The sequence below is a fragment of the Ostrea edulis genome, chromosome 1 (genome assembly GCF_947568905.1).
Source record: "Ostrea edulis chromosome 1, xbOstEdul1.1, whole genome shotgun sequence".
NCBI lineage: Eukaryota > Metazoa > Mollusca > Bivalvia > Ostreida > Ostreidae > Ostrea > Ostrea edulis.
The window spans coordinates 35,241,709-35,268,451 of record NC_079164.1 but is presented as its reverse complement, the minus strand read 5'-3'; the positions used below and the strand labels follow the sequence as shown (position 1 = coordinate 35,268,451).

Below are 26,743 nucleotides of genomic sequence, written 5' to 3'. Positions count from 1 at the left end.
GGTTTTTTTTATTGTAATACAGCTTATGCTACATGTTTTACAGGTAATTCTCCCCTGTAAAACTGAAATGAGCAAACTGATACAGCCTTATTTTCATTGCAGTTTAATTTTCACTTATTAATTCCAAATCAGTGAAACGAAAAAGCTAGCCTAACATTTCATAGAGTGGGCATAAAAACAATGAATTTGAAACTGTATGAAACCAAGAGTGAATGTAAGGCAGTATATGGTCAGAGCTGCAGGGCTTGGAAGAAGGTTGACATTTTGCAATCGTCTGGTTGCATTCTTGCTGCATGTGTATAGCAAGTATGGGAGAGGATCTAACTTCTAATTACATTACTTTTTCTAATCCTCTTTATCATGCAAAGGTTAAAAATACCGTGGAAAGGGAAAGAATTTTTGAGGAAGCGGACAAAATTTATGCCACATTTGCACAATTCCTCCTCAGATTCACAAAATGACAGCATCTACCAACAGATTACGGATTCACAAAATGACAGCATCTACCCACAGATTACGAAGCTCACAAAATGACGGCATCTACCCACAGATTACGAAGCTCACAAAATGACGGCATCTACCCACAGATTACGAAGGTTTTTAGCCGAGTTGCAACAAAGTTGAACTCGGCTATTGGTTTGGTGATGCGGGCGGGTGGTTGGGCGTCAACAATTGGTTTCCGGATGATAACTCAAAAAGTTTACAATCTAATCAAATGAAACTTTGATATATTGTTGGGTACCAGGTAAGGAAGACCCCTATTGATTTTGGAGAAAAATTGTCAAAGGTCAAGGTCACAGTGACCGAAAATAGAATGAAAATTTCAGAAAAATTTGGTTTCCGGATGATAACTCAAAAAGTTTAAATCTGAATCAAATGAAACTTTGATATATTGTTAGGTACTAGGTAAGGAAGACCCCTATTGATTTTGGAGAAAAAAGGTCAAGGTCACAGTGACCGAATATAGAATGAAAATTTCAAAAAAATTTGGTTTCCGGATGATAACTCAGAAAGTTTAAATCCAAATCAAATGAAACTTTGATATATTGTTGGGTACCAGGTAAGGAAGACCCCTATTGATTTTGGAGAAAATGGGTCAAAGGTCAAGGTCACTGACCGAAAATAGATTTAATTTTTTTTTAAAAATTTGTTTCCGGAGAATAACTTGAATTTTTTTAATTTGAATCAAATGAAACTTGGTTATATTGTTGGATACCAGCAAAGCAAGGCCCCAATTGATTTTGGAGAACAAAGGTCACAGTGACCAAAAATAAATTGAAAACTTCGGACAAATATGGTTGCTGGACAGTAACTTGAAAAGTTTAAAACTGAAATTAGTTCTTCACAATTATAAATATGCCACATCATTCCTGACTTTACAATGTATCCCATGCAACTCGGCTTATGCACCCCTGGGTGCATCTATTGATTTTTTTTAAATTTAATAACAAGACGCCCCCCTCCTTGGCTGAATGATGGAGAGTGTTATGGTTATTGCTGTGAAGTTTAACATTTCAAGTATTCTAAACTGGATGGTGGGTTACATGTACCTTAGCAACAGTGGGGCATAGATTGAGCTAGTGATGTTGTAGAAAGGGTTCCGTACCATCTGATTAGCTTATTAAACATTTCTGGTTGACGCAAAGTCATTGAGAGTTTCATCCAAGATCATCAAATGTTCTGAATGTTTCTTAGACCTGGATGTAGGCAAAATAATGTTCTCTGTGTATGGTACCTAGATTTTTGTTTAACACATACAACATCATATGGAGAGGGAAACGGACAAGTATATTTCTGATTCGGGAATTATTCTCATGTAAGAAAGTGATATCGCAGGTAAATTTTTTACATATTTAGTGAACTTAAATTTTTTTTTTATCAAAGTCTGGTCAGTTCAAGAGGCCATCATTGAAATGATGACATCTATATTCTGGTATGAACTGAGAGGCTAAAGAGTTTACACAATTAAAGAAGTCTATATAGTGTGGATTTGAGTTTTCACAACATGATCATCCCATGGGGATCCGGGTTAGAATATAGATCCTCAGTACCCCATGCTCATCGTAAGAGGCGACTAAATGGGGCTGTCCTTCGGATGAGACGACAAATGCCGAAGTCCCGTGTCACAGCAGGCGTGGCACGATAAAGATCCCCCCTGCTCAAAAACCGTTAGCGCCAAGCATAGGCCTAAATTTTGCAGCCCTTCACCGGCAGTGGTGACGTCTCCCTGTGAGTGACAAATTCTCAAGAGGGGCGTTAATCAATATACAATATCATTCACAACAAGATCCTTGGGGCCATAGGAGTGCCACAAAAAGGGTTAAAGTTTTCCATTGGAATTTGATCATTTTTTAAAAAATTTATTTGTGTGTGTGTGAGTTATGACAGTAAACCAGAGATAATAATCTATTAGTTGTTGGTGTATATTTTAAAAACAGACCAATGTTTCTCAATTCATCACGACTTTAAAAATTTATTGACAATAAGAAACTATTTCTCTAGGTGCACATTAATATGCTCCTCTGTGGGCCCAAATTGGTTGAAAAGTTTACTCTTTTTTATATTCTGGATATTTCATGGTGTGGTAAATTGGAGCTTATAAAAACATTGGTAGAAATTTCATAAGTACAGGGGTGGAACCAGTGTTTAGGTGTATATACTTAATATCTCATAAAAACTTTTTTATTGTTATATATAATTAATTGCTTGTTAACCTGTACATGCCTCCCCCCCCCCCCCCCCCCCCCCTTCGGAGGGCCCTTAATTGGTGAATAAATAATATTCATAAAAAGTCTCCATGGTTTTTTGTTTTTTTTTAAATTTCTATGATAGTTGGAGCTATAGTACTGAGGATGATCGAGATAGGGTCCCCCCCCCCCCCCCCCCCCCCCCCGGATTGGAAAAACTCATGATTTTATTTATTTATATATTGTTTTGTTTTATTTTGTGCCTCATTAGGGTACTGCAAATGCCATTTTGGGGCAGAGAAGTGTCATTGAAGTTAAGGCAGCGTACCCCCCCCCCCAACTGGATCTGCACATGTATGGGTTGATTCAAGATAGCACAAGAGACTTGCTTCTAATTTTGTAACTGGATGTTGAATATTTTATAGCTATAATCAAACTTATTCTGAAGAGAGTGGGTGCATAGCTTGGCAAACTTGATAGGCGGCTGGGTGTAACTTATCCACTTCGGACTTGGCCATGCTTACATATAGGAAACCCTAAAAACCACAGAAGCTGTGTTTACGTTATAAATACTATTTTTAAAGTTTGGTAAAATGCCTGAAATGTCAATCTTCAAGGACCATCCATCTAACTTTGGGGAGAGAACGAACCACTTCTACAGATGTTCGAGTAGGCTTCAAACTAAATCTCAATGTATTCATCACTTGTCTTAATTTGTTCTCCAGAAATGCAGTTTTTAAGATAAAAAAAATCCCAACATTTTAACTTTTTTGTATTCTTTTCAATTTTTTATTTTAATCTTAAGAACTGCATACAAACGGGTGAATATGATTTGCATGTAGTCTACATTCAAGTTTATTCAAGCATGACTCTCCAGAGGCAGGGCCGGGCCATCTCAGAAGATTAAAGTTTTATACAGGAATTTAAGGGTCATTGACAGGACCACACAGGTAAGCAATTTAGTCTATAGGCCTCTTGGTTGACCTTTAACAGGAAAGACAACCTTTGCTAATTTTAAAAGTATCAGTGACTTCTAAACTCTCAGGCTTTTATATCATGTATGAATATATAAAAGAAAAATTAGAACGCCAAACATAACAGCTCTTTATTGTTGTTTTCGACGTTCTAGTTTTTCTTTATTATACTATTACTTGTGTGGATATTTACGTATATTTAGGATTATATATATAAATATAGTTAAATTATGTACTCTTATGCTTCATGTGAGGAGATTTGTGTCAGTGTTTGACCAATAATACATACATGTGTATGTATATTGTATAAGAATTACAGATTGCTTTGACTTTTTCGGGGAGGGGGGTGGTGATTTAAGAGTTGAATTTCCCATGTTTTTCACTATATTTCAAATATGGCCCTTGGTTCAGTATGTGAGACCCTTCAGGTCCATCTCAATGATTTTCAAGGGTGGGGGAGGGGGGTGACGTTGCAATCGAATACAGGTCTATCTTCATCTAGAATGATGTTCCAAATGGTTTGAAACCGTTTGTAAAACATGTTAGATATGTAAAACCCAATTAAATGCTGCACTATGATAACAATTTAAGAGTGAATACAGTTTTCTAGTCATTTATTTTATATTTTTTGGTTTGTTGTGTGTGTGTGTGTGTGTGTGTGTGTGTGTTTATTATTCTATTCTGTTGTGCCCACTAAGCATATTACTTATAAAGTATTCATACATTTAGCGTATAATTTATGAGTTAATTCTTATTTTCTGGGACAATTTTTATTATGACATTTTTTTTTTTCAATTTAACAATGCTAGCTATATGACTTTGGTGACCCCCCCCCCTTCCCTCTCTCTTTCTTTGTATCTCTAAAATTCTTCTTCTGTTGTCTTTTTTTTTTATATCCCTTTGTTTGTTTGTCTGTTGTCCGCTATTGAGAATCCTTCAAAGGGCGCTCAATTTAATTGCATAATTGGCATATTTACTCTTATTTTATAAAGCATTGATTAGGCCTATAGTTTGGGTACAATGTGTTTTTTTGTTTTGTTTTTTGTTTTGTTTTTTTATCAATGGCTTAGGCTAAATAAATATACATGGAAATATTCCTCACCCTCTTTCATTCTCTCTCTCGTATTTTAACAAATAGGCTAAATGGAAAAATAGTCGAATATTTTTAGTAGTAGATCTATATATATACATATATGCAAATATAAATTTTCCTTGTGACGTCAATTGTCACGTGACTCCTGGCCTATCAACATGGCGAGCGGGGAGAAGCCTGCAAGTAAGACGGGAGCCGTGGCCGTTAAGGCCCAAGAATTCATCGTTGGTCCACGCTATGTTGACTTGAAATACATAGGGGAGGGCGCATATGGAATGGTTGTGTAAGTTTTTGCCGTTCTCTTGCTCGCAATTGCAGCCAAGGGACGCTACTCTACTGCCTTACTCCATGATTGTTTTTTGACTGAAAATAATGAATTATTGAAATGTACATTTGTCATCCACCCTTAACATTTTTGTATTTAGAGTGTACTTTACTGCAAGCAGGGTAAATATATGATATATGGAGGAAGAATGAATGTAAATATGCAAGGCTAAATAATTTTTTTGGGGTTAAAACATGTCTGCTACTTGGCCTACATTGTATATTTTGCTAAATTAAATGATGAAAAGATAATTTTTCAAAAACTTATTGCAGTATAATCTATTGCCATATAGTGTGATTAAAAACCTAATCCATTTAAAAATATGTGTTGACAGTGTAATGTTATTCAGTTCCTCTTGTTTCATCACTACCAGGCCAGGCCAACAGGGTGCTCTTTGTGATTTTCAACTATACACACCAATAAAGTGTCGTCAGTGTATACGGAGTTATCTATCTGTCTTAAATGATGTGGGGTTTTTTTCTTTCAGATCGGCTTTGGACACAGTTTCCAAAACAAAGGTTGCAATTAAGAAGATCTCGCCTTTTGAACATCAGACATATTGCCAAAGAACGCTTCGCGAAATCAAGATTTTAACAAGGTTCAAGCATGAAAATGTAAGTATCTATGGTAATGTCACAAAGCCACTTAAATCACTAATGTCTCAGATTACCTGTACAAGTGCCATGACTTGGTATAAAAATGAAATGAAGTAATATGGTGTGACAATGCAGCAGTATCTTGTTAGTGTACCTAGTTCTGTTGCGGAAAATCAAACTTGTATGCAGAGTTTTCTTGGATTATAGACTTGTTTCCCACGACTGGTCATTGCTTTTGATTACTTTAGATGGTAATAGTTATTTTACCCCTTCACTGTTGTGTCGCATCACATGTGCTGTACAATTTCCATAAATTTGTTTCTTAATATGCTTCAGCAATGGTGCATTCTCACACACTGGGATGAAAAGTATAAAGGCTTAGTCAAGATTTCTTTGATGAAGCAGAAAATTCTTGTTCCTTTTTATCCCCTCACAATTCATTGTGAAAGGGGGCTACAGTAATGGGACCGTTTCTGTGTGGGTGAATGTGTGTTAGTGTGTGTGTGTAACACCAAGCTTGTTGTAACAAGTTGTAAACATTTTACAGGCCATATTTTTTGCTCGATTAATTTGATATTTCACATGTAGCCTTGTTATTAAAAGACGAAGAACCTCATCGATTTTGGGGTCAAAGGCCAAGGTCACTATTGGATTTCATTAAAAAAAAGCTTGTAGACACTCTAAAGGTCACATGATTTAGCTTCGTTATCTGACAAGGGAGGAAAACCCTGTTGATTTTGGGGTCAAAGGGTTAAAGAGACACTACAGCTCATTTTGCGCAAAAATCATGAAATGACAATTTTCCTAGCGCTTTCTCAATTTTTGTTGCATTGTTGAAAGTATGAACTTTGCGAAAATAACACTTATCTAAAGTTAAAAATTATCGTTTTAACGTAAAAATTAATACTTTTTGATGGCCTATACAAAAAATATCGAGTCTCCTCCTTTCAGTCTTCAGATGCATGCGCATAGACAGTAAACAGTGCAGCATGTCGTCCAGTGAGAGAAAGTGTAGTTGATAGATCTAGAATTTTGACAGATTCTGTGAGAAAAAAGGTAAAAATAGAATGAGGTAAAACTCATACGTGAAATAAAATTTACCATGGTATCAGTTTGACCGTTGGAAAACAAAGAGTTCGGAGAAACCCATGTAACTCAGTGGCAGATCTAGGATTTCCGAAGGGGGTGTGAAAGTCAAAGATTAGCCACAGTAATTGGCCATTCTGGTGCAAAATTTGGATTTTCATTCAAAATCTGTGGCGTAAAAAGGGAGGGGGGATCCTGCCCCCCCTAAATCTGCCATTGAGATTAGCTGCGAAGACACTATACTTTTAAAAGTAAGTGCTATTTTTATCTGAGCACGACACGTGTTAGTTGTAAAAACATCGGTCAATGGGAACATGGAAGGGTTTCTGTTGAAATAATGATTGATATAATTACTTATTTTAAGGAGCAGGGAATACTCTTATACTTGAAAGGTGAGTGTGGACCTCCTTGAGGGGGAATTTAAATAATTTCCTACACAACACCTTTGCTGTCATTCAAAACCACGTGATGTAAATAAGCATTCAAAAGTCCGAGTCAGAATGAAGAAACCTTTGAATTCCGAACGATCTTCAAAGCACAGTTGAGAGTAAATTGATGCATCCCAATTGTTCAAAATTGTCAGTATCGATATGAATTTTATCATTTTATCAATACATGTTTTAAAAAACACTTTATTAAAATGTGGAAAATGAGCTGTAGTGTCTCTTTAAGGTCACTGGGATTTTATAGAAAAAGCTTGTATGCACTCTTTGAAAGGGGGCAGTGCCCTGCCTTTTTAGAGCTCTTGTTAAGAATCAGATATAAGGTATGCGAGGATTTTGTATTGTTTAGATGTAGTTAAGTTTTCATTAAACTATTATGAATGACAATTAATATTTTTCAAAAATTGATTCTTTGAATTTTTGTAAAATTTGCATTTCCTCATTGATGAATAACATGAAAGGACACATCATATAAAAAATCAATTTGTGCCCAATTTTTGATATGAAAATAATTATATGTTGATAGCTCAGGAATGGTCAAAAGACTCGTAGATTGCTACACCTTTATTGAACGTTTTCTTACTAGTCACACATAATGGTTAGGTCCATCATGGGACCCTTCTGCCCTGGTCGTTAGCCGCCTGTCGCCACTCTTTCACACAGCAATGCAGTATAAACATTACCCTACATATATCATCAGATGCCAATCAGAGTACAGGCTGTCCAGCGGCCCTAAAATTTCTAAATTTTGTTTAGTTTTGCTAAAATTCCTTATAAATGTTGAATACAACGGGAAATTCTATAAAAATAAAAAAATAAATAAAAAAAGCTCCAAGTTTTCATGTCAATTCCTATACACATGTATATTTCTATTCTAAAAATTTTGAAAATGCATTCAAACTAAACAATTTGACCAGTGGATCCATGTGTCAAGCTGTTAATTGGTTGTGACTTTGTGACAATGATGAGACTATTAAGTTGATAGCCAGTAATAGCTGGAAGATGCCCTACCTGTACCTAGAGTATTTTTTGTGAGTTTCTTTATTGTCAAATTTGCAAAAGTAAGACAATTTAAATGTCTATAACTGCCCTAATTTAGTTATGAAATTCCTAATTTTAGCCCTAAATTTTCTTAATTTTTTCCCTTGAATTAGTCCTTAGTTTTTGTTAGAGAGTACAGCCCAAGAATAGCAATATTTTACAAAACGTCCATGAAATTGTTGTAATAGGCAATATTACATTATTTATTGATATTGTTATTGCTGTAAACTGCCATGTGAAGTGGAGCATCTTAAGGCGTATTTCCTGTAAACCAATTGACCCATCCTTTTACTGCTTTTCCGAAATTATATTTAAAGCTTTTATAACTGATTTTGCTAAATTTTGATTTCAGTTTTAATAACAATTTTGACTTGTGATTTAATTTTTTTATAGGATTTGTACATTTGTACATTCTAGAGTATTTAAGTCAACAATGACTTCTTTTTAGTCAGTTGATAACAATGCCATGTTTATATTCATGTTACTAATAGCTTCATATAAAAGATTCTGGCTGTTCACCTGCTCACTCACTATCCAGATTTCAGTTTTAATGCTGCTGTGGTAGTCCCAGTGTAGGCAACAGTGACCAGTCATCATGTTTCTGTGCCTGCTCTCCAGGCATATCTGTTGTGGATTGACGCTGGACAGGTTACAGGCTTTTAGATTTTTAGACACACTTTCCAGCCATGTCTTCTTGGGTCTATCCTGACCTCTGTGACTTGGGATTTCTAGGGACTTGTTGATACAGAATGAGTCACTTTGATATGTCCCTGCCATGGAAAATGTTCAGTTCTCAGCACAGAGGCAATGTTCTCAATTCCCAGCTTGGTCAGAAACGAGTTAAAAGGGGTTCATCTGTTCGTCTAGCTTTGTAGGGCCGTCTGATTATTGCCCTGTCATTGCGATGAAGCCATCGAAGGTCTGGCATGTTTTTAGCTCTGGATTCGCCGACATAGAGCTTGGCAGGCTGAACACTTGCAAATAACGCTTTGCAACCGTTTTTCAAAGTTCTTCATTAGGCCATGAGTGAACTTGAGCTAATGAGCTAAATTATCCCATGTTTCAATAGTTTTTATATCTGCATGATGCAACCAAACCAGACTTTGTTCTATAGAGAATCACTCAAAGTAAATTTCTGCTGCAGAAAGATGCATGCTTATTGCTGGGAATTTGGTAACTTTCTGTTTGTAACATTGAGACATTGTGAAAAGTTAAAGGCTTTTGTTAGTTGTTTTTTTTTTGACTGCCCCTCAAGAAAGTGAGGCATGATTGTTAATGTACCCTAGTTTCAGCACCCTGTACTCATACTGTAATTATGAAGTTATTAATTTATAAATTACATTTAATACAAAGATCTTAATTATTTAAATAATTAAAACTAGATAATATATGAATAGACAGTACTAAGTGTACTTGCTTATTTAGATATTGTGTAATTGATGACTGTCTAAATTTGTTCAGTTTCCTGCCAATCCATTTAAATTTGTTCATTTTCATTGAAAAATCAGTCTATCATTGGAAATAAGGAAATGTAATAAATTTTAATATCCCGGTCATGAAATGCCATTATGGTTGTCGTGCTTCTGTCCTGTCATTCCTCCATTATTCGGTTTCCTTTCATTATCTCTGCTACAGATATTATTATTATAGATCAAGAATATCTAAGTCAAGTTTTTATTTTGTTCTGGTTGAGTAATTTTTGACAGAGTTGTGCCCCTTGGACTTAGAAAATTTCAAACAATTCATGCTCATTATCGCATGGACATTTTGAACTGAAATTCAGGATATAGATATGTCATGAGAATTCACAGGTTAAATTCATATTTGGTTACAGTCAAAACTTTTTTGGCAGAGTTATGCCCTTGGGCTTAAAAAATTTCAAACAATTCCGAGTTTCCACTCATTATATCAGTCAAACATGAACATTTTGAATTGAAATTCAGGATATAGATTTGTCATGAGAATACACAGGTCAAGTTTATATTTGGTTCAGGTCAAAAACATTTTGGCCGAGTTATGACCATTGGACTTGAAATTTCAAACAATTCAGTTTCCACTCATCTCAGTCATACATGGACATATCGATTTGAAATTCATGTCTGATAAGATGAGTTTAGCCACATTTCTTTAAAAAAAAAAAATCACTTCTTTCATTATATTTAGTGTTTTTAACTATATGTATCAGAATTAAAGTGTGCAATGGCTGAGTTGAAGCCAGAATTAGAACAAAGATATAAATTCAAAAATTTCCCAAAAGGATTAGCATTTAATGTATGACAATTTGTAAATTACTATGAATGGATTTTGGATATCATACAACTAGCATTCTTAAATGTGATTAAGTGCTTGTATTTTCAAAGTTTTGTTGATATTTTGTGAAATTCACAGCTCTAAATGCAGATTTTCATAATGTTGAAAAATTATCCATTCTCTGAATTTTCAAAAGGCTTACATTAATACATTTGTAGGCTCATTGTCATCACTAAGAGAAATCACATGCTAGGATGAGTTATTGATTATTTATTGTTATGCCTGTACTGACTGCATGGCGCAGTGATGGTTCGGGGACGTTGGGAGATGGCATTTTTAGAGTCATCCCTGTTTATGTCAGTAATAACTGGGCACTTTAGGATTTGGATTGTCTGTTCATTGTGCCTTCTCAGTGTTAATAAAAGGTCCAGATCAAATCTATTAATTACCCACCAAATACAAGTTATACCTATTTATTGTGTGTGTGTTTGGTAGAAAATGCACTCCATGGCTGAATGTTAATTGTTTCCCCTGAAAAACGTTCTTATATGAATTTCATACAAACAATCTTTTAAATGAAATTAGCACCATTAATATCAGAAATTTTGGTTCTGTCAACTTGACTTCATCCAGTTCGAAATGTTGCTATGTTTACATGTTTTACACATTTATTCACATTTTGTACAGAAATATTTGAAAACAGAGACGTTCGATTTTTTTTGTAGCAAGTATAGGCATCCTTGATATAGATGTCCTGGACTTTGAAATTCATGGCTTACATGTGTATTATGTCATAGTGATGTATTCAGATATATTTTGAGTTTATTTTGATCATGATGAGTACAATGACTTGTACCTTGATCTATGGAGAGAAAATTCATTGACATAATTTGTCTGTTCAATCTTATGCAATACTATGTCTATGGTAAAAAAGATATTTTTGAAATGATTCTTAATCAGGATGATGAGTATTCTGATTAATGTACAGTAAGGTGTGATCCCAAATGTTACATAAATTTGTCTGTATTGAGTGTGAATGATGTAAGTTGGTCTGCAACACTTTATTAAGTATTAGTTAATCACGTATGATTACATAATATTGAATTTTATGTTTTTTCTTCTACAGATCATTAATATACAAGACATTTTACGAGCGCCGAGTATTGATGATATGAAAGATGTGTATCCTTTCAAAATCAAAAGAAATTTCATAGTTTGTTATTAATTGTCCGGGTAGTGCAGAGGTAGCGCTCTCACTTCTCACCGCTGCGACCTGAGTTCGATCCCCTTAATCGGCAGTGGTTGTATGTGAGAGGGTGTGGCAGTTGGCGCTCGGACACATGGGTTTCCTCCTGGTACTCTGGTTTCCTCCCACATAAATGACCCCCTAGCGGAAACATTTGTGCATCAAAGGACCCCAATGGAAATAAGATTTCGAGTTTTCATGGGTTATCCTTGGTATTTATGTATGTATATACTGAACAAACATTTATTTTATTAATGCAGGGTTTGACATTTACTTTTTTGAGCAATAGACCAGTCGGGCTACTTCAAATGATTTTTATTAGACCTGACTTTATATCCACTAGCCCTGACTAACTTTTCAGAAAACAACCCTGATAGTTTCTCCATATTTAGATACTTCATTTAAATGATAAACGTTACGTTTGAACCAAAACGTATTTCATTGTCTCAAAAATATCTTAAGTCTCGTCATTCAATTTGATTTTCAAACACATTTTCTGTTTCTTTAAATTCTACCCGGCACGAAAATTCTTTAGTCCATTTAGTATAAAATGACCTCAACTCTTTTTTGTTTAATTTATATTTCATAAGCCCTGCTTTGTTTCTTTCTAACCTTTTTTCCCTTGAGGACGAGAAGTCGAATTTGAATATAGAGGCATTCCCGCAGATATGTCAACACCGATAAATAGCTGTTTACGACGTAATTTATTAACTTGATAAACACTTAATCATAGTCAATTCAAATACTCTGTTTAACATTAACATCGAATAGATGTCGTAAAACATCACTTCGACTTATTTATTAGAACTAAAAATAGGGATTATGCCATCACACGGTTCAAGATTGCTTGCAAAGTCTTTACAGTTATTTCCTTTTAGTAAAACATAACATCTCTTACGGTTTAATTTAACGTAAAGTTTCTTGTTTATTTTTTCAACACGACCAGTCAGACTAGTAAATCCACATTTTACCCAACCGGACCTATCATTTAGTAGACTCGGTCGGTCGGACGTGCCTTAGTGTCAAACCCTGTAATGATATGTGTATTTGTATCAATAAGTACATTGTTTATGAACAGCAGGACATTTGATAATAAGTGGAAGATTTGAGTATAAGTTAAACCAGTATTCAACCAAGTTCCCAAAAAGCACAGGTCCAATGGGCTTCTCCAGTAGATTTTAAACAAGTCTGGTAAAAATCTAAATTCTATTGGTCAAAATGTTCAGTAGGTTTTTGTGGTACCATTTTAGAAAAGTTGGTATGCAAATGTTACAAGAAAATCTATCAAAATAATCTCTGTGTAACTCTGTTATGAAATCATTGATTACGATGATCAAAAAATAAAATGTTTTTAGAAGTATAAATACGTTGTTGTTAATAAATTTGAAATAAATGGGTTTTTTTTACATACTGCAATCTAATTCCTGTTTCAAAACATGTTGCTTATCATAATGGACAGTGAATGAATACCTAATTTAAATGAAAGGCCTAAGAACAAACTGCAGACAAAGCTCAAGGCAGTGTCTGAAGAAACACAGAGCCAAACCGCACCAGGAGAATCTCAACGGGATGACATGAGCTTCGACTATTAGACGACAGTGAATCTGATGATTAACAGACTGTGGACAGTCGAAAGCAATGATAGTTTTAATTCAACAAGATATGATTGAATTGGAAATTATACATTTGTATTATTTAACTCAAAATCACTTTTTTACAATAGTTATTTAGAAGTTTTTGATGTGTTATATTATGTATGATAAATTTCCCAAATGTACAGTAAATTTTGAGTATCTACTGGACAATTGTCCAACAGATTTCTTTACTAATTTCGAGAACCCTGATTCAATGAGTCATTGTGGTATGTTTGACTGTTGTTTCATTTTACCTGGTGTATTTTTAAAAAGGATCTTTGGATTGTAAATAAATGTATCTCATCTGTTGCTTGTATAATTTCGAGTACTTCCTTAACCATGTTTAGCTATATAGTACAATGTTTGATGGAAACAGATATGTACAAGTTACTGAAGACGCAACAGCTGAGTAACGATCACGTGTGTTACTTCCTGTACCAGATCTTACGAGGTCTGAAATACATACACTCTGCTAACGTTCTTCACCGAGATCTCAAGCCAAGCAATCTCCTCCTCAACACAACATGTGATCTAAAGGTGAGTTTTGTCATTATCATAGAGAAAATGTGTGTAATGGAAACGTTGGAATTGATTCTGTCATTTAGTGAATTGTGTGTTCCACCGATTCATATAAGCGGGTTTAGACAGAAGATACTTCAATTTGTTCTCGACTCTAATCTTGTTCAATTTGTTCTCGACTCTGATCTTGTTCAGTTTGTTCTCGACTCTAATCTTGTTCAGTTTGTTCTCGAGTCTGATCTTGTTCAATTTGTTCTCAACTCTGATCTTGTTCAGTTTGTTCTCGACTCTAATCTTGTTTAATTTGTTCATGACTCTAATCTTGTTAAGTTTGGTTATAACTCTAAACTTGTTCAGTTTGTTTATGACTCTAATCTTGCTTAGTTTGTTCATGACTGTATTTTACTGTATGAAATGTATGTGACTTCTCTTGTGCTGCAGATATGTGACTTTGGCTTAGCCCGTGTCGCTGACCCAAATCATGACCACACAGGGTTTTTGACTGAGTACGTTGCTACAAGATGGTACCGAGCCCCAGAGATTATGCTCAACTCAAAAGGCTACACCAAGTCAAGTAAGTTGTACTCAACTGACAGGCATAGAATCAATGAACCAGCTGTTCTAATGTGTATTATGATTCCGTTATCATTTAAATTCATACTGGACAACAAAGATTTTCATTAACTTTTACATCTATCTGTACACATACTTGTAGAAAGATTCATAGATTAATAACAAATTTTCACTATTTTTAAATTTTGACAATTCATGTATTAACATGTACATTTGCAAGTAAAGAAGTTGAATTTTATTTAGGATACATGTGTATTTTAATATCTTAATTGCTAATTGATTAATAAATGTATGTTGCAGTTGATGTGTGGTCTGTAGGGTGCATCCTTGCAGAAATGTTAATCAACAGACCTCTGTTTCCAGGGAAACACTGTATCCTGTATTTCAGTTGATTGAGTTGAACATTTTGGACTTATTTTCTTTCTTTTTTTCCCCCCAACATAGTTGTTTCAAATCAACAGGAATGTTAAGATATACACAGAAATAGTAAAATTAAGATTACAGTTCACAGTGGAGTGCTTGGAATGAACAATTTGATTCATTATACTAGTAAACGTAATTCGTTAAATCAATAAGTTGATATGTTTTAAAACTAGAGAGAATAAAAATCACTTTGCTGTAAGCGTGAATTCATTATAAGCATATACTCTGTAACCATGTTTTACTGTATAAGGCATCTTTAGCAGTCTAGGCTGTACAGAAGTGTTCATGCTATGTTTGTGTATGTATTGGCCTTATAATACAGAACTCATAAGACAGACTTGCAGATAACCACTTACCAGGTATTTTTATGGATGGGCAACAGCATTTTTGGGCTAATTCATATTCTGGACCTTGAACTTGATTTATTCAATTACTATCTTTGTCTTTGTTTTTAGTCTTTTGACTTTACTCAACATAAAGCAATTAAATGTCAAAGATCTTATTTCATCCAAAGCAGTAACAAGCATCATTAAAAGGTTTTAACATTAAAATGAAGACAAATAATTTCCGATACCATTGATCCCCAGCATTTATGTCCTTTCCCAACTGGATACTAGGGAGATGATAATGTAAGGATCTGGAAATATTTGCATTTTAATTTTGGATACATGTACAGTGTGTCAGCTTTGTTTTATTGAATGTGGCAACTTTTCTTTGGAAGGCTCTGGTAATTATTGTACATTCTTTCATTATTTTAATCTAATGCATTATATATTTGCACTGATGTTTTTGTAAGTTTTGCTGATTTTGTGGCATAGTCAACACTTTTGATATGCACTGTGGACTATGACGAGAGATCCCGCCTCATTCCTGAAGGCGCCCATGGTTTTATTATGGGCAGATGAAAACTACAGTCAGGAGCCCATGTGGCAGCAAAGGATTCAAATGTCAGCAATCATGTGATGCATACAAAGAATACTGTTGTATAAATGTATGCTTATTCTTAGACTTTAGTGCTGAAGCGTGCACCAAGATATGAAATTCACACATACATGCCTGACATGATAATTATATGTACTGATGTTATGCATTGCATCGGCTACAGCTGCATTTGATTTTACACACACTAAAATAAGTACATATGCAGTATTATTCAAGCTGATTTACATACGTTGCCCTTTGCTAAGGTGTAATTGATAATGATACCTTAGCAAACTAAATTTGTCCCTAAAATTTGTAAAACTTTGACACAATACCTGGATGTGATTGTTCTTAACTACGACAGATCTTGATCAGCTCAATCACATTTTGGGCATTCTCGGATCGCCAGGTCAGGAGGATCTCGACTGCATACTCAATGAAAAGGTTAGTGGGTACATTTTACTGCTGGGTACTTGGCTGAATCTTAATGTTACAGTTGTAATCTTCTCTTTATCTTAATTTGCTAATACACTAAGGATTGAGGTGATTAAATAAGCACAGTCAAAGGCTGAAAGCTATCAATGGTGAAATAGTAAAAAGACACAAGGAGCATTCAACATCTGATGGCATATGACATACTGTACATTAACAATATGAAAAGGTAAAGGTTAAGTAAATGTGTTGCTTGTAAAGCTTGGTTTCTTTCTGGTGATGTTTCATCTTTGTAGCAACAGATGGGTTGATTATCAAATAATTGTTGTATTTAAACCAACTTCCATGAAGAAAAGTAAACTATAAGCTAAGGGTTGAGAAGGGTAACTAGACAATTGGGTCTTTAACATTTAATCCTTATTTAAACATGTATAAAATTCATTTATTGGAGAACTGTACATTAAAACATTTAAACATGGCCGAGAGGTTAGAGCGTTCACCCCGCATGCGGAAGGCCCGGGGTTCAAATCCCGGCCGCGACACACCTAAGTCGTTAAATCAGGTAGTGACAGTTCCATCACCAAATGCTCGGCATCAGGTGTGAATGTCACGGGTCCTCAGAGATGACCTTAAAAACAGATGACCCGTGGCACGTTAAAGAACCCTCACTGCTCAATGGCCGTAAGCGCCGAGCATAGGCCTAAATTTGAAGCCCTTCACCAGTCTTGGTGACGTCTCCATATGAGTGAAAAATTCTCAAGTGAGACGTTAAGCAAGATACAATCAATCATTTTTTGGAGAACTGTACAGTAAAACATTTAAACATGCATAAAGTTCATTTATTGGAGAACTGTACAGTAGTATATTATTACTGTCATTTGAAAATTCACAAATTGGGGGTGGGTGGGTTGGAAAGTGAAAGGAAAAACATCACTAGATGATGGAAGGACTTAACATGGAAATTTAAAGTGGAATACAAACGATATACCTGTATGTTTGATAAAATAATTTAATTAATATTTTTAATGAAGTTGTTCTATAAAGCTACAGTCTCCTCCACTTATATCAATGTCACTTATATTGAACTAACTGTTATATTGAAGTAAAAATAATTCCCCAGGAGCATTGTGTATTTAGTTCAACATTGGTTATATTGAACTTTGGGTATGATAAACATTTAAGGTCGGTCTCCTTAATTTCAATATATCTGGAGTAGACAGTATTTACTGATCATCTGACTGTTTCATGACTAGTGCCAACAAAATAATTCTTCCAGGATTTACATGTGGTTATATGTTGTCATTTTGTTTTTTTGCAGGCCAGAGGGTACATCCAGTCCCTTCCATACAAACCCAAGGTCCCCTGGAACAGACTGTTCCCAAGGGCCGATCCTAAAGGTAGTTATGAACACAGAACATGGGCAGGAGACCCTAATACAGACTCTTAGAAACAGGAACATACTTATAAAACAATGTAATGATGTCACTACAAATCCCAAGTCCCTGGAACAAAATTTGGTGTAGGGCTGATTCTAAAGATAGAAATGAACTCAGCGTATTTTTTGTACAGTATTGGAATGGCACTGATTCCCATTCAATTGGGGAAAATAGTGTCAAAGTTGAACAGATTGGGAATTTTTTTCATGTCAACAAATGGCAATTGTTTTAAATGGACACTGAATAAGCCCTATTACAAGGAATAAAAATGTATTCGTTGTTTCCAATTTCACAAATGAACATTATTTTATTGACCTTGTATAACATTTCATACAAAGGAAATTATGAACCTGGATTTATGAAGACTTAGCAATTTGTTACTGGGTATTTTTATTCTCCCCCCCCCCCCCCCCCCATATTGTTTTTTTCCTGTCTGTCATTCTGTCTGAAACTTTAACCTTGCTAATAACTCTTGAACATTAAGTGCTAGAGCTTTGATATTCACATGAGTATTCCTTGTGAGGAGACCATTCTGTGGGTACCAAAATTTATGACCCTGTGACCTTGACCTTGTAGTTTGACCTACTTTTTGAAAACTTTAACCTTGCTAATAACTTTTGAACAGTAAGTGCTAGAGCTTTGATATTTCACATGAGTATTCCTTGTGACAAGACCTTTCCATGGGTACTCAACCTTTTGACTTTGGCATTTGACCTACTTTTAGAAAATTTGACATTGGTCATAACTTGTAAATGGTAAATATTTATAGCTTTCATATTGCACATGAGCATTCTTTGTGAAATGATCTTTCTACTGGTACCAAGATATTTGTTCTTGTAACCTTGGCCATCTTTTGAATTTGCCATTATCGGAGGCATTTGTGTTTCACAAACACAACTTGTTTTAGCCTCAAAATTGTGAACAATTGATAGTATTTGATATTGAGAATGAGACTGTTTCCAAATAGCTGACTGTTGTACACGCACAGATATGTATATGTATGTATATATATACACAGATTCAATGTTGTCGATTTATCAGATATAATGGTAAGATGTATACATTATGTCTTTTTTAGCACTGGATCTTCTGGATAAAATGTTGACCTTTAACCCACACAAAAGACTTGCAGTGGAGGATTTGTTGGCCCATCCATATCTAGAACAATATTACGACCCAGCAGATGAGGTAAGGATATTTACAGAAAAATTATACAATGTTTTAGGGACTGCATTTCTTACAATTGACATGGTAATTTAATGGCTCTTCACCTTTTAACTTGGCTAGGAGGGGGGGGGGTTGTTGTTGTTGTTGTTGTTGTGTTGTATTTACACATTTAGTCATCGGTGAGATTTTTAAGCTCTAACACAGGTAAGATGGAATTAATGTATTCCATGAAGTACTGAATTTGAATAAAGGATTCTGTTTGTGTTTGAACAGCCAGTGGCAGAAGAACCATTTACCTTTGAAATGGAATTAGACGATTTACCAAAAGAACGACTGAAAGAATTAATATTCCAAGAGACTGTGGATCTTAAGAAGAAGATGGGAATTGTTGATTTACAATAAGGTAGATTTTTACAAATGCTAGACCTATTCATCAAAAGATACCTAGATAATTCGCCACATGTTGGTATTGTGCCTTTGCAACTCTATGAATAATTTATTGATAATTTCTTGTTTTGCATTGTGTCACCAGGAGAGCAAGACAGGCATGTTACTTTTACACTAGAGCACCTGCAGAAGACTGGTCATGTAAACATCACTGTCAACTGATTTATTTGTGTATTTTACACTAGACCACCTGCAGAAGACTGGTCATGTAAACATCACTGTCAACTGATTTATTTGTGTATTTTACTCTAGAACACCTGCAGAAGACTGGTCATGTAAACATCACTGTCAACGGATTTATTTGTGATGTTTTAAATCATGAGTGCTAGTGCGACAGTGCCACACAATTGAGACAATATTTGTATCCACAGATAGATAAAGTGATTTGTATAGTACTCATATGCACCATTACAAAGCACTATCCAGTATTGTATTGATATTTTATATTACAAACTTCAGAGAACTCTCTATGTACTTCCCAGTATTATATTGATATTTTATATTACAAACTCCAGAGAACTCTCTAAGTACTTCCCAGTATTGTATTGATATTTTATATCACAAACTCCAGAGAACTCTCTAAGTACTTCCCAGTATTGTATTGATATTTTATATCACAAACTCCAGAGAACTCTCTAAGTACTTCCCAGTATTGTATTGATATTTTATATCACAAACTCCAGGGAACTCTCTAAGTACTTCCCAGTATTGTATTGATATTTTATATCACAAACTCCAGGGAACTCTCTAAGTACTTTCCAGTATTGTATTGATATTTTATATTACAAACTCCAGGGAACTCTCTAAGTACTTCCCAGTATTGTATTGATATTTTATATTACAAATTGTAAAGAAGTAATCTGTACTGGATTTTAGCATTGATTTAGAAAGAAGAGATGTTTTTCTTTTTAGCTCACCTGAACCGAAGGTTCAAGTGAGCTATTTTGATCACATTTTGTCCGGCGTCCGTCTGTCTGTCTGTCCGTCTGTCTGTAAACTTTTCACATTTTCGACTTCTTCTCCAGAACCACTGGGCCAATTTCAACCTAACTTGGCCAAAAGCATCCTTGGGTGAAGGGCTTTCAAGTTTGTTCAAATGAAGGACCATGTCCCTTTCAAAGGGGAGATAATCACAAAAATGCAAAAATAGGGTGGGGTCATTTAAAAATCTTCTTCTCAAGAACCACTGGGCCAGAAGAGCTGAAATTTACCTGAAAGCTTCCTGATATATTGCAGATTCAAGTTTGTTCAAATCATGGCCCCCGGTGGTAGGATGGGGCCCCAAGGGGGGAATCAAAGTTTTACACACAAATATATAGGGAAACACTTTAAAAATCTTCTTCTCAAGAACCACTAAGCCAGAAAAGCTGAGATTTACATGAAAGCTTCCTGACATAATGCAGATTCAAGTTTGTTCAAATCATGGGCCCCGGGGGTTGGATGGGGCCACAATAGGGGATCAAAGTTTTACATACAAATATATAGGAAAAATCTTTAAAAATCTTCTTCTCAAGAACCACTGAGTCAGAAAAGCTGATTTTTACATGAAAACTTCCTGACATAGTGCAGATTCAAGTTTGTTCAAATCATGGCCCCCGGGGATAGGATGGTGCCCCAAGGGGGGGATCAAAGTTTTGCACACAAATATATAGGGAAAAACTTTAAAAATCTTCTCAAGAACCACTAAGCCAGAAAGCTGAGATTTACATGAAAGCTTCCTGACATAATGCAGATTCAAGTTTGTTCAAATCATGGGCCCCTGGGGTTGGATGGGACCACAATAGGGGATCAAAGTTTTACATACAAATATATAGGAAAAATCTTTAAAAATCTTCTCAAGAACCACTGAGCCAGAAAAGCTGATTTTTACATGAAAACTTTCTGACATAGTGCAGATTCAAGTTTGTTCAAATCATGGCCCCCGGGGATAAGATGGGGCCCCAAGGGGGGGGGGGGAATCAAAGTTTTACACACAAATATATAGGGAAAATTTTTAAAAATCTTCTTCTCAAGAACCACTAAGCCAGAAAAGCTGATTTTTACATGAAAACTTTCTGACATAGTGCAGATTCAAGTTTGTTCAAATCATGGCCCCCGGGGATAAGATGGGGCCCCAAGGGGGGGATCAAAGTTTTACTCACAAATACATGTATATAGAGAAACACTTTAAAAATCTTCTTCTCAAGAACCACTAAGCCAGAAAAGCTGAGATTTACATGAAAGCTTCCTGACATAGTGCAGATTCAAGTTTGTTCAAATCATGGCCCCCGGGGATAAGATGGGGCCCCAAGGGGGGGATCAAAGTTTTACACACAAATATATAGGGAAAAACTTTAAAAATCTTCTTCTCAAGAACCACTAAGCCAGAAAAGCTGATTTTTACATGAAAACTTTCTGACATAGTGCAGATTCAAGTTTGTTCAAATCATGGCCCCCGGGGATAAGATGGGGCCCCAAGGGGGGGATCAAAGTTTTACACACAAATATATAGGGAAACACTTTAAAAATCTTCTTCTCAAGAACCACTAAGCCAGAAAAGCTGAGATTTACATGAAAGCTTCCTGACATAATGCAGATTCAAGTTTGTTCAAATCATGGGCTCCGGGGGTTGGATGGGACCACAATAGGGGATCAAAGTTTTACATACAAATATGTAGGAAAAATCTTCTTCTCAAGAACCACTAAGCCAGAAAAGCTGATTTTTACATGAAAACTTTCTGACGTAGTGCAGATCCAAGTTTCTTCAAATCATGGGCTCCGGGGGTAGGATGGGGCCACAAGGGGGATCAAAGTTTTACATACAAATATATAGTTAAAATCTTTTTCTCAATAACCACTGAGTCAGAAAAGCTGATATTTACAAGAAAACTTTCTGACATAGTGCAGATTCAAGTTTGTTCAAATCATGGTCCCCGGGGGGGTAGGATGGGGCCACAAGTGGGGGGGGGGGGGGTCAAAGTTTTACATACAAATATAGAAAAAAGCTTTAAAAGAACCATTGGGCCAAAGAAGTTGACATTTACATGAAAGCTTTCTGACATAGTGTAGATTCAAGTTTGCAAAGGGTAGTTTGGGCCATAATAGGGACCAAGGTTTTACATGCAAATATATATGGAAAGTCTTCAGATATGGGCCAAGGTGACTCAGGTGAGCGATGTGGCCCATGGGCCTCTTGTTTACATTTCTGGTTGTTAGACTCCTCTATATATTAGATAGCTGTCAAATGAACCAACAGTTTGGCTTTATTTCTGATTTTATATCTTCTAGATGAAAATTAAACACTGCATATCTTGAGCCTATTCCATTCTCTGTGACATAGAAGACCTGGACATCAGCCAGCCTCTCTGTGTCAGGAAAGAAATGGATTGAAACATTCCACACAAACGCCACAAGTTTGTTGTCATCTCAGACGCCTGATGATAGACCTATCTGGATCTGATACTTATACGACATTAATTGTTGTTTTTTTTTCTTCATTCATTGCATAATCACTGTTATTGCTTACAAGTCAGTGTTGTTGATAATATCTATCTTCCAATTTTCATTTTGTATGAGAAAAAATATGTTTAACATTGTTAGCAAACTGCAATGAAATCTTCATGTTTTCAATATTGATATACATGTATGTATACTTTATATATACATATATATATATTTATGTCATGTATTTTTTAGTTGATTTACAACATTTCATTATTATGGTTACATTTATAAAGCAAACAAACTTCATATCTAGAGTTTTAAGGAGGAATAACAACTTATCACAATTTTTCAAATGGAAGCATGTTATAGATGCACAAATAAATCAGATATATTCTTTGTCATTTTGAAATTCTTCACTTGTTAGGTTTATAGAGAAGTGAATTAAGATCTGGAAATCTGATATTTTGCAGTTGAGACCTATATGGAAGATTTTTTTTTTTTTTTTTTATATATATATATATATATATATATATACACTAAAGCAGATTTTGCCACATTAAGCTGAATTTTAAAAGAAATTTCAGCGGATACAATTTTCAATAGGCGTGCTTGTTTTTTGTTTTTTTTTTACTTTGATTAGAAGAGATTGTTGATACATGTTCCTCTACTAGGATAGAAATGAAATCAAAGAGGGGGGAAAAATCATAAATTAGTTTGTGTTTTCTTATCTTTTTGAAGAAATTCAGCAACCACCTGTGTAAAGATAGCAGTAGTTTGCTGTATCATGGCACTTGTTCTGTTCAGGACTAAATACTAAGAGTATTCGAAACTGTTTATTGAAGATTGTGGAATTGATTCACTTGACTACGAAGTCCCCCACCTTTGTAATTTGACCTGGTAAATAAATTGTCAAATTTTAAAGCTACAAGTGTGATTCTTCCCCTTTAATTCTCTTATTGTAGTCCTTGCTATACATAGAAGTTATAAATTTTGTAAAATGTAACATTTTGTATAATAAAAAAAATAATAATACAGGAATCAGGGTGTTCATAGTATATCAAATTGTTAATTAAAGTCTAGTTGATAATTTACATGTATGATTGTTTTTATATAATTTAGGAATGCTTTCCATGTTTTCGTTATTGTTATTTTTTTCACACTAAATTGACAGGAAGAGTGCTATTATTGGAACTATTGAGTGATTAACTTTACATTTTGTTACGATTAGTTGTTCTATAAATCTTTGTACATATTCATTCATGTGGTGTTTGGACAATGGTTGAACTAGCATGACCAGATTACTTGCATGTATGTATAACACATAATGAAAACGGTAAGATTCCTGTGTGGGTTTTTATAAGGAAATCTTAATTCTGTATCCAATTCTTTCTCTATCTCTTTATGGGTATTTTTGTAACAAGAGAATATTATGTAAGAATAGGGAGCAATTAAAGGGGGGGGGGGGGGGTGCAACCCACTTTCACTATCATCGAATTTATAAAGTGGAATGTAATATCACTTTCTGATGTCTCCAAAATGTCTCTTTTTTTACATTGTGGATTCAAGTTTTTCTTATAAGGACTCGTTTCATTCTGTGTTCTGTTTATACTGGTCAAGTTAACATATATTTATCATTTGTCATACAATGTAAAAAGAAGTACAAACTCTTTAGATAAGAGATGAAAAGGCATTTTATATACAAGTTTAAAATGGCAATCCATACATTGTATTTGTAAAACTGATAGAAACTTTTAGAAAGCAGTGCACTGGTTTCTTTTGATTCAATATGGATGCAGTGGTGTTAATGTTTAATTTCACCTTTTCTCACAAAGTTCATTTCAAAATAGCAACATATTTAGATAAAATGAAATTCTATGATATTTCAAATTACCTTGAATATACAAAGTTTTTTAGAGTATTTTTTATTGATGTTTGTCCATATATATATATATATATATATAATTTTTTGCCTGCCTGTGTATTTACAAACATTGAACTATGGTTACCAATTTCACAAGTATATGCGTACATTTCTCTTTCTCTTTAGCACAGTACCTTGATATTTAGCTTCTGTGTATCGCACAATTTGACAAGCGAGCTGAAAAATCCATATATAAGCTACTGTTAACAATGGTTTTGATCACCTCAGGCAGGGAGTTTGTAGTTCTCTGTGGCAGTCTTGTTACTATATATAGCATGTGTATGTGTGTAAATAATGACTAGGATACGAAAAATAGACTATTTCCTCATTGACAGGTGTAAACAGTTTCCTATTTAAAGTGAAGTATGTCGTCATTGTAAACTTTATTGTTATCTTTGTCAGGACATTTTGTGTACTGTAAGCATTGTATTAACCGTGAATATAGTCCCTGTCTCGGTAGCTCCAGGTGATCAGTCATTCTATTTATAGTTTGGATTGTAGAATCTACAATTCTAGCAACCATTTACAGCTTTATATCAAAGCACTATATTACAAGCATGATGATCATTCAGAAAACAAGCTTGGAAAATGATTTGATAAACTTTTAATGTTTATATTTTTTTTTGGCTACTCTGCACATTTTTTTCATCAACTGGACCACCTAGAGATTTTTCAGTGTACTTTTAAGACAATTGTAGATAATGGAACTGTTCTTTCTTTCGTTTTTTGTAAATCATAACACAAAGTTTGGCCAATTTAACTAAAGTTAAAATGAGTTTTATTTGCTACAGTCTGATGATGCAAGGAAAAGTTTCGGGTGTGGTTTTTCCTCCTTCCCAACGTATTCAAAATTAAAAAAAAAACTCTCCATGACATCAATTTTCTGTGGCTTGGTACATGTTAACTATCTGGTAAACTTTTGGTCCCCATTTTTGTCCTGACCAAATTTCTTGGAAAAATAGTCATTGCCTGAAAAATTAAGTTCCTGTTCAGTGCAGTAAGAATCAGTCCTAACGATCTTGACCTCTCACTAGGGCAATACTGGACTGGGCATTCACCCCCCCCCCCCCCCCCTCTTCCGGCTCTGATTTGGTGTGGTATTTTTTGCAAGAAATTTAAAATGGGTAAATTATTGTGAAACTTGACTTCTTTAGAAAAAAAAAAAACCTATGAAATTTTTAAACTTTCAAATATTCATACTTTGAAAGTTAAAAAATAAATACAAAATGTTTTCATGATTTAAAAGCTCAAGTGTCTAGTGAGCACTGTGGTCTAAGAGTGTATTAGTCATAAATTTTTGTACACAAATATATTGTATAAGACAATATCGGACAATTAATTGGTTAACATATAATTTATATATATAGATTTTAAAAAAATCGTGGAATATTAGTAGATCTTGGAAAACAAAATCTTCGACCAGTTTTTAAATTTTTGGAAAATGATCATTTCTTCCAGTACTGTTTATCAAAATTACTATATCACATTTGCCTCTAATGTACCCCCCTCCCCCTTTCCCTTAAATTACAACAAAAAAGGACAAAAATTTAGTGTAAGGTTTATACTCAAAACAAGAGACTTTTCCACATCGAACATCCCTAGACAGGTTGTATTTACGCAAACATGAATTACAATGTAATAGACTTCTGACTTAGCATTTGTTCTCATTGGTGCATTTTCGGAATAATGTAATTGTATTTGATATTTGAGACTGCAGTCATGTGCTGGTCACAATTTTTGTCTACTAATAAAACAGCGGAATTACAAAGTGTGTTGTCATTGGAAGAATTTATTTCTTAAAGTCAATCTCTCGATGATCGACAACAGTTCCACAGCCAATTCTGTGTGGAGCTTTTTCTGTTTTAAAGAGTGTTATATCGGTTGCCTAAGTTGACATCATTTTTACTGTTGATGTGTGTACTGTTTCTGTATTAAGGACGCCTAATTTAAGCAATTTCCACTTTTAAACCAGGTTTAACACAGCATTGAGAGTTCAGTTTTCCACTGAATTTGCTTTGTGGTAGACTATGTCATAACATATTTTCATTGATATCACAGATATCAGAAAAATAACCTGTGCACGGGTCTAGGTAGCCGTGGATAGTT

At 34.7% G+C, this 26,743-nt stretch overlaps 1 protein-coding gene across 1 annotated transcript; it reads left to right on the top strand.

Moving 5' to 3' along the window:
* Positions 1 to 4,536: 4,536 nt before the first annotated feature.
* On the top strand, positions 4,537 to 26,405 carry LOC125658343 (mitogen-activated protein kinase 1-like). Its single transcript, XM_048889580.2, has 11 exons — positions 4,537 to 5,037; positions 5,567 to 5,693; positions 11,622 to 11,677; positions 13,723 to 13,912; positions 14,336 to 14,468; positions 14,768 to 14,839; positions 16,176 to 16,255; positions 17,562 to 17,640; positions 18,758 to 18,867; positions 19,120 to 19,249; positions 22,561 to 26,405. Exons 1-10 carry the CDS (start codon positions 4,913 to 4,915, stop codon positions 19,246 to 19,248), a joined length of 1,101 nt encoding a protein of 366 aa, XP_048745537.1. The 5' UTR covers positions 4,537 to 4,912; the 3' UTR covers position 19,249; positions 22,561 to 26,405.
* Positions 26,406 to 26,743: the final 338 nt, after the last annotated feature.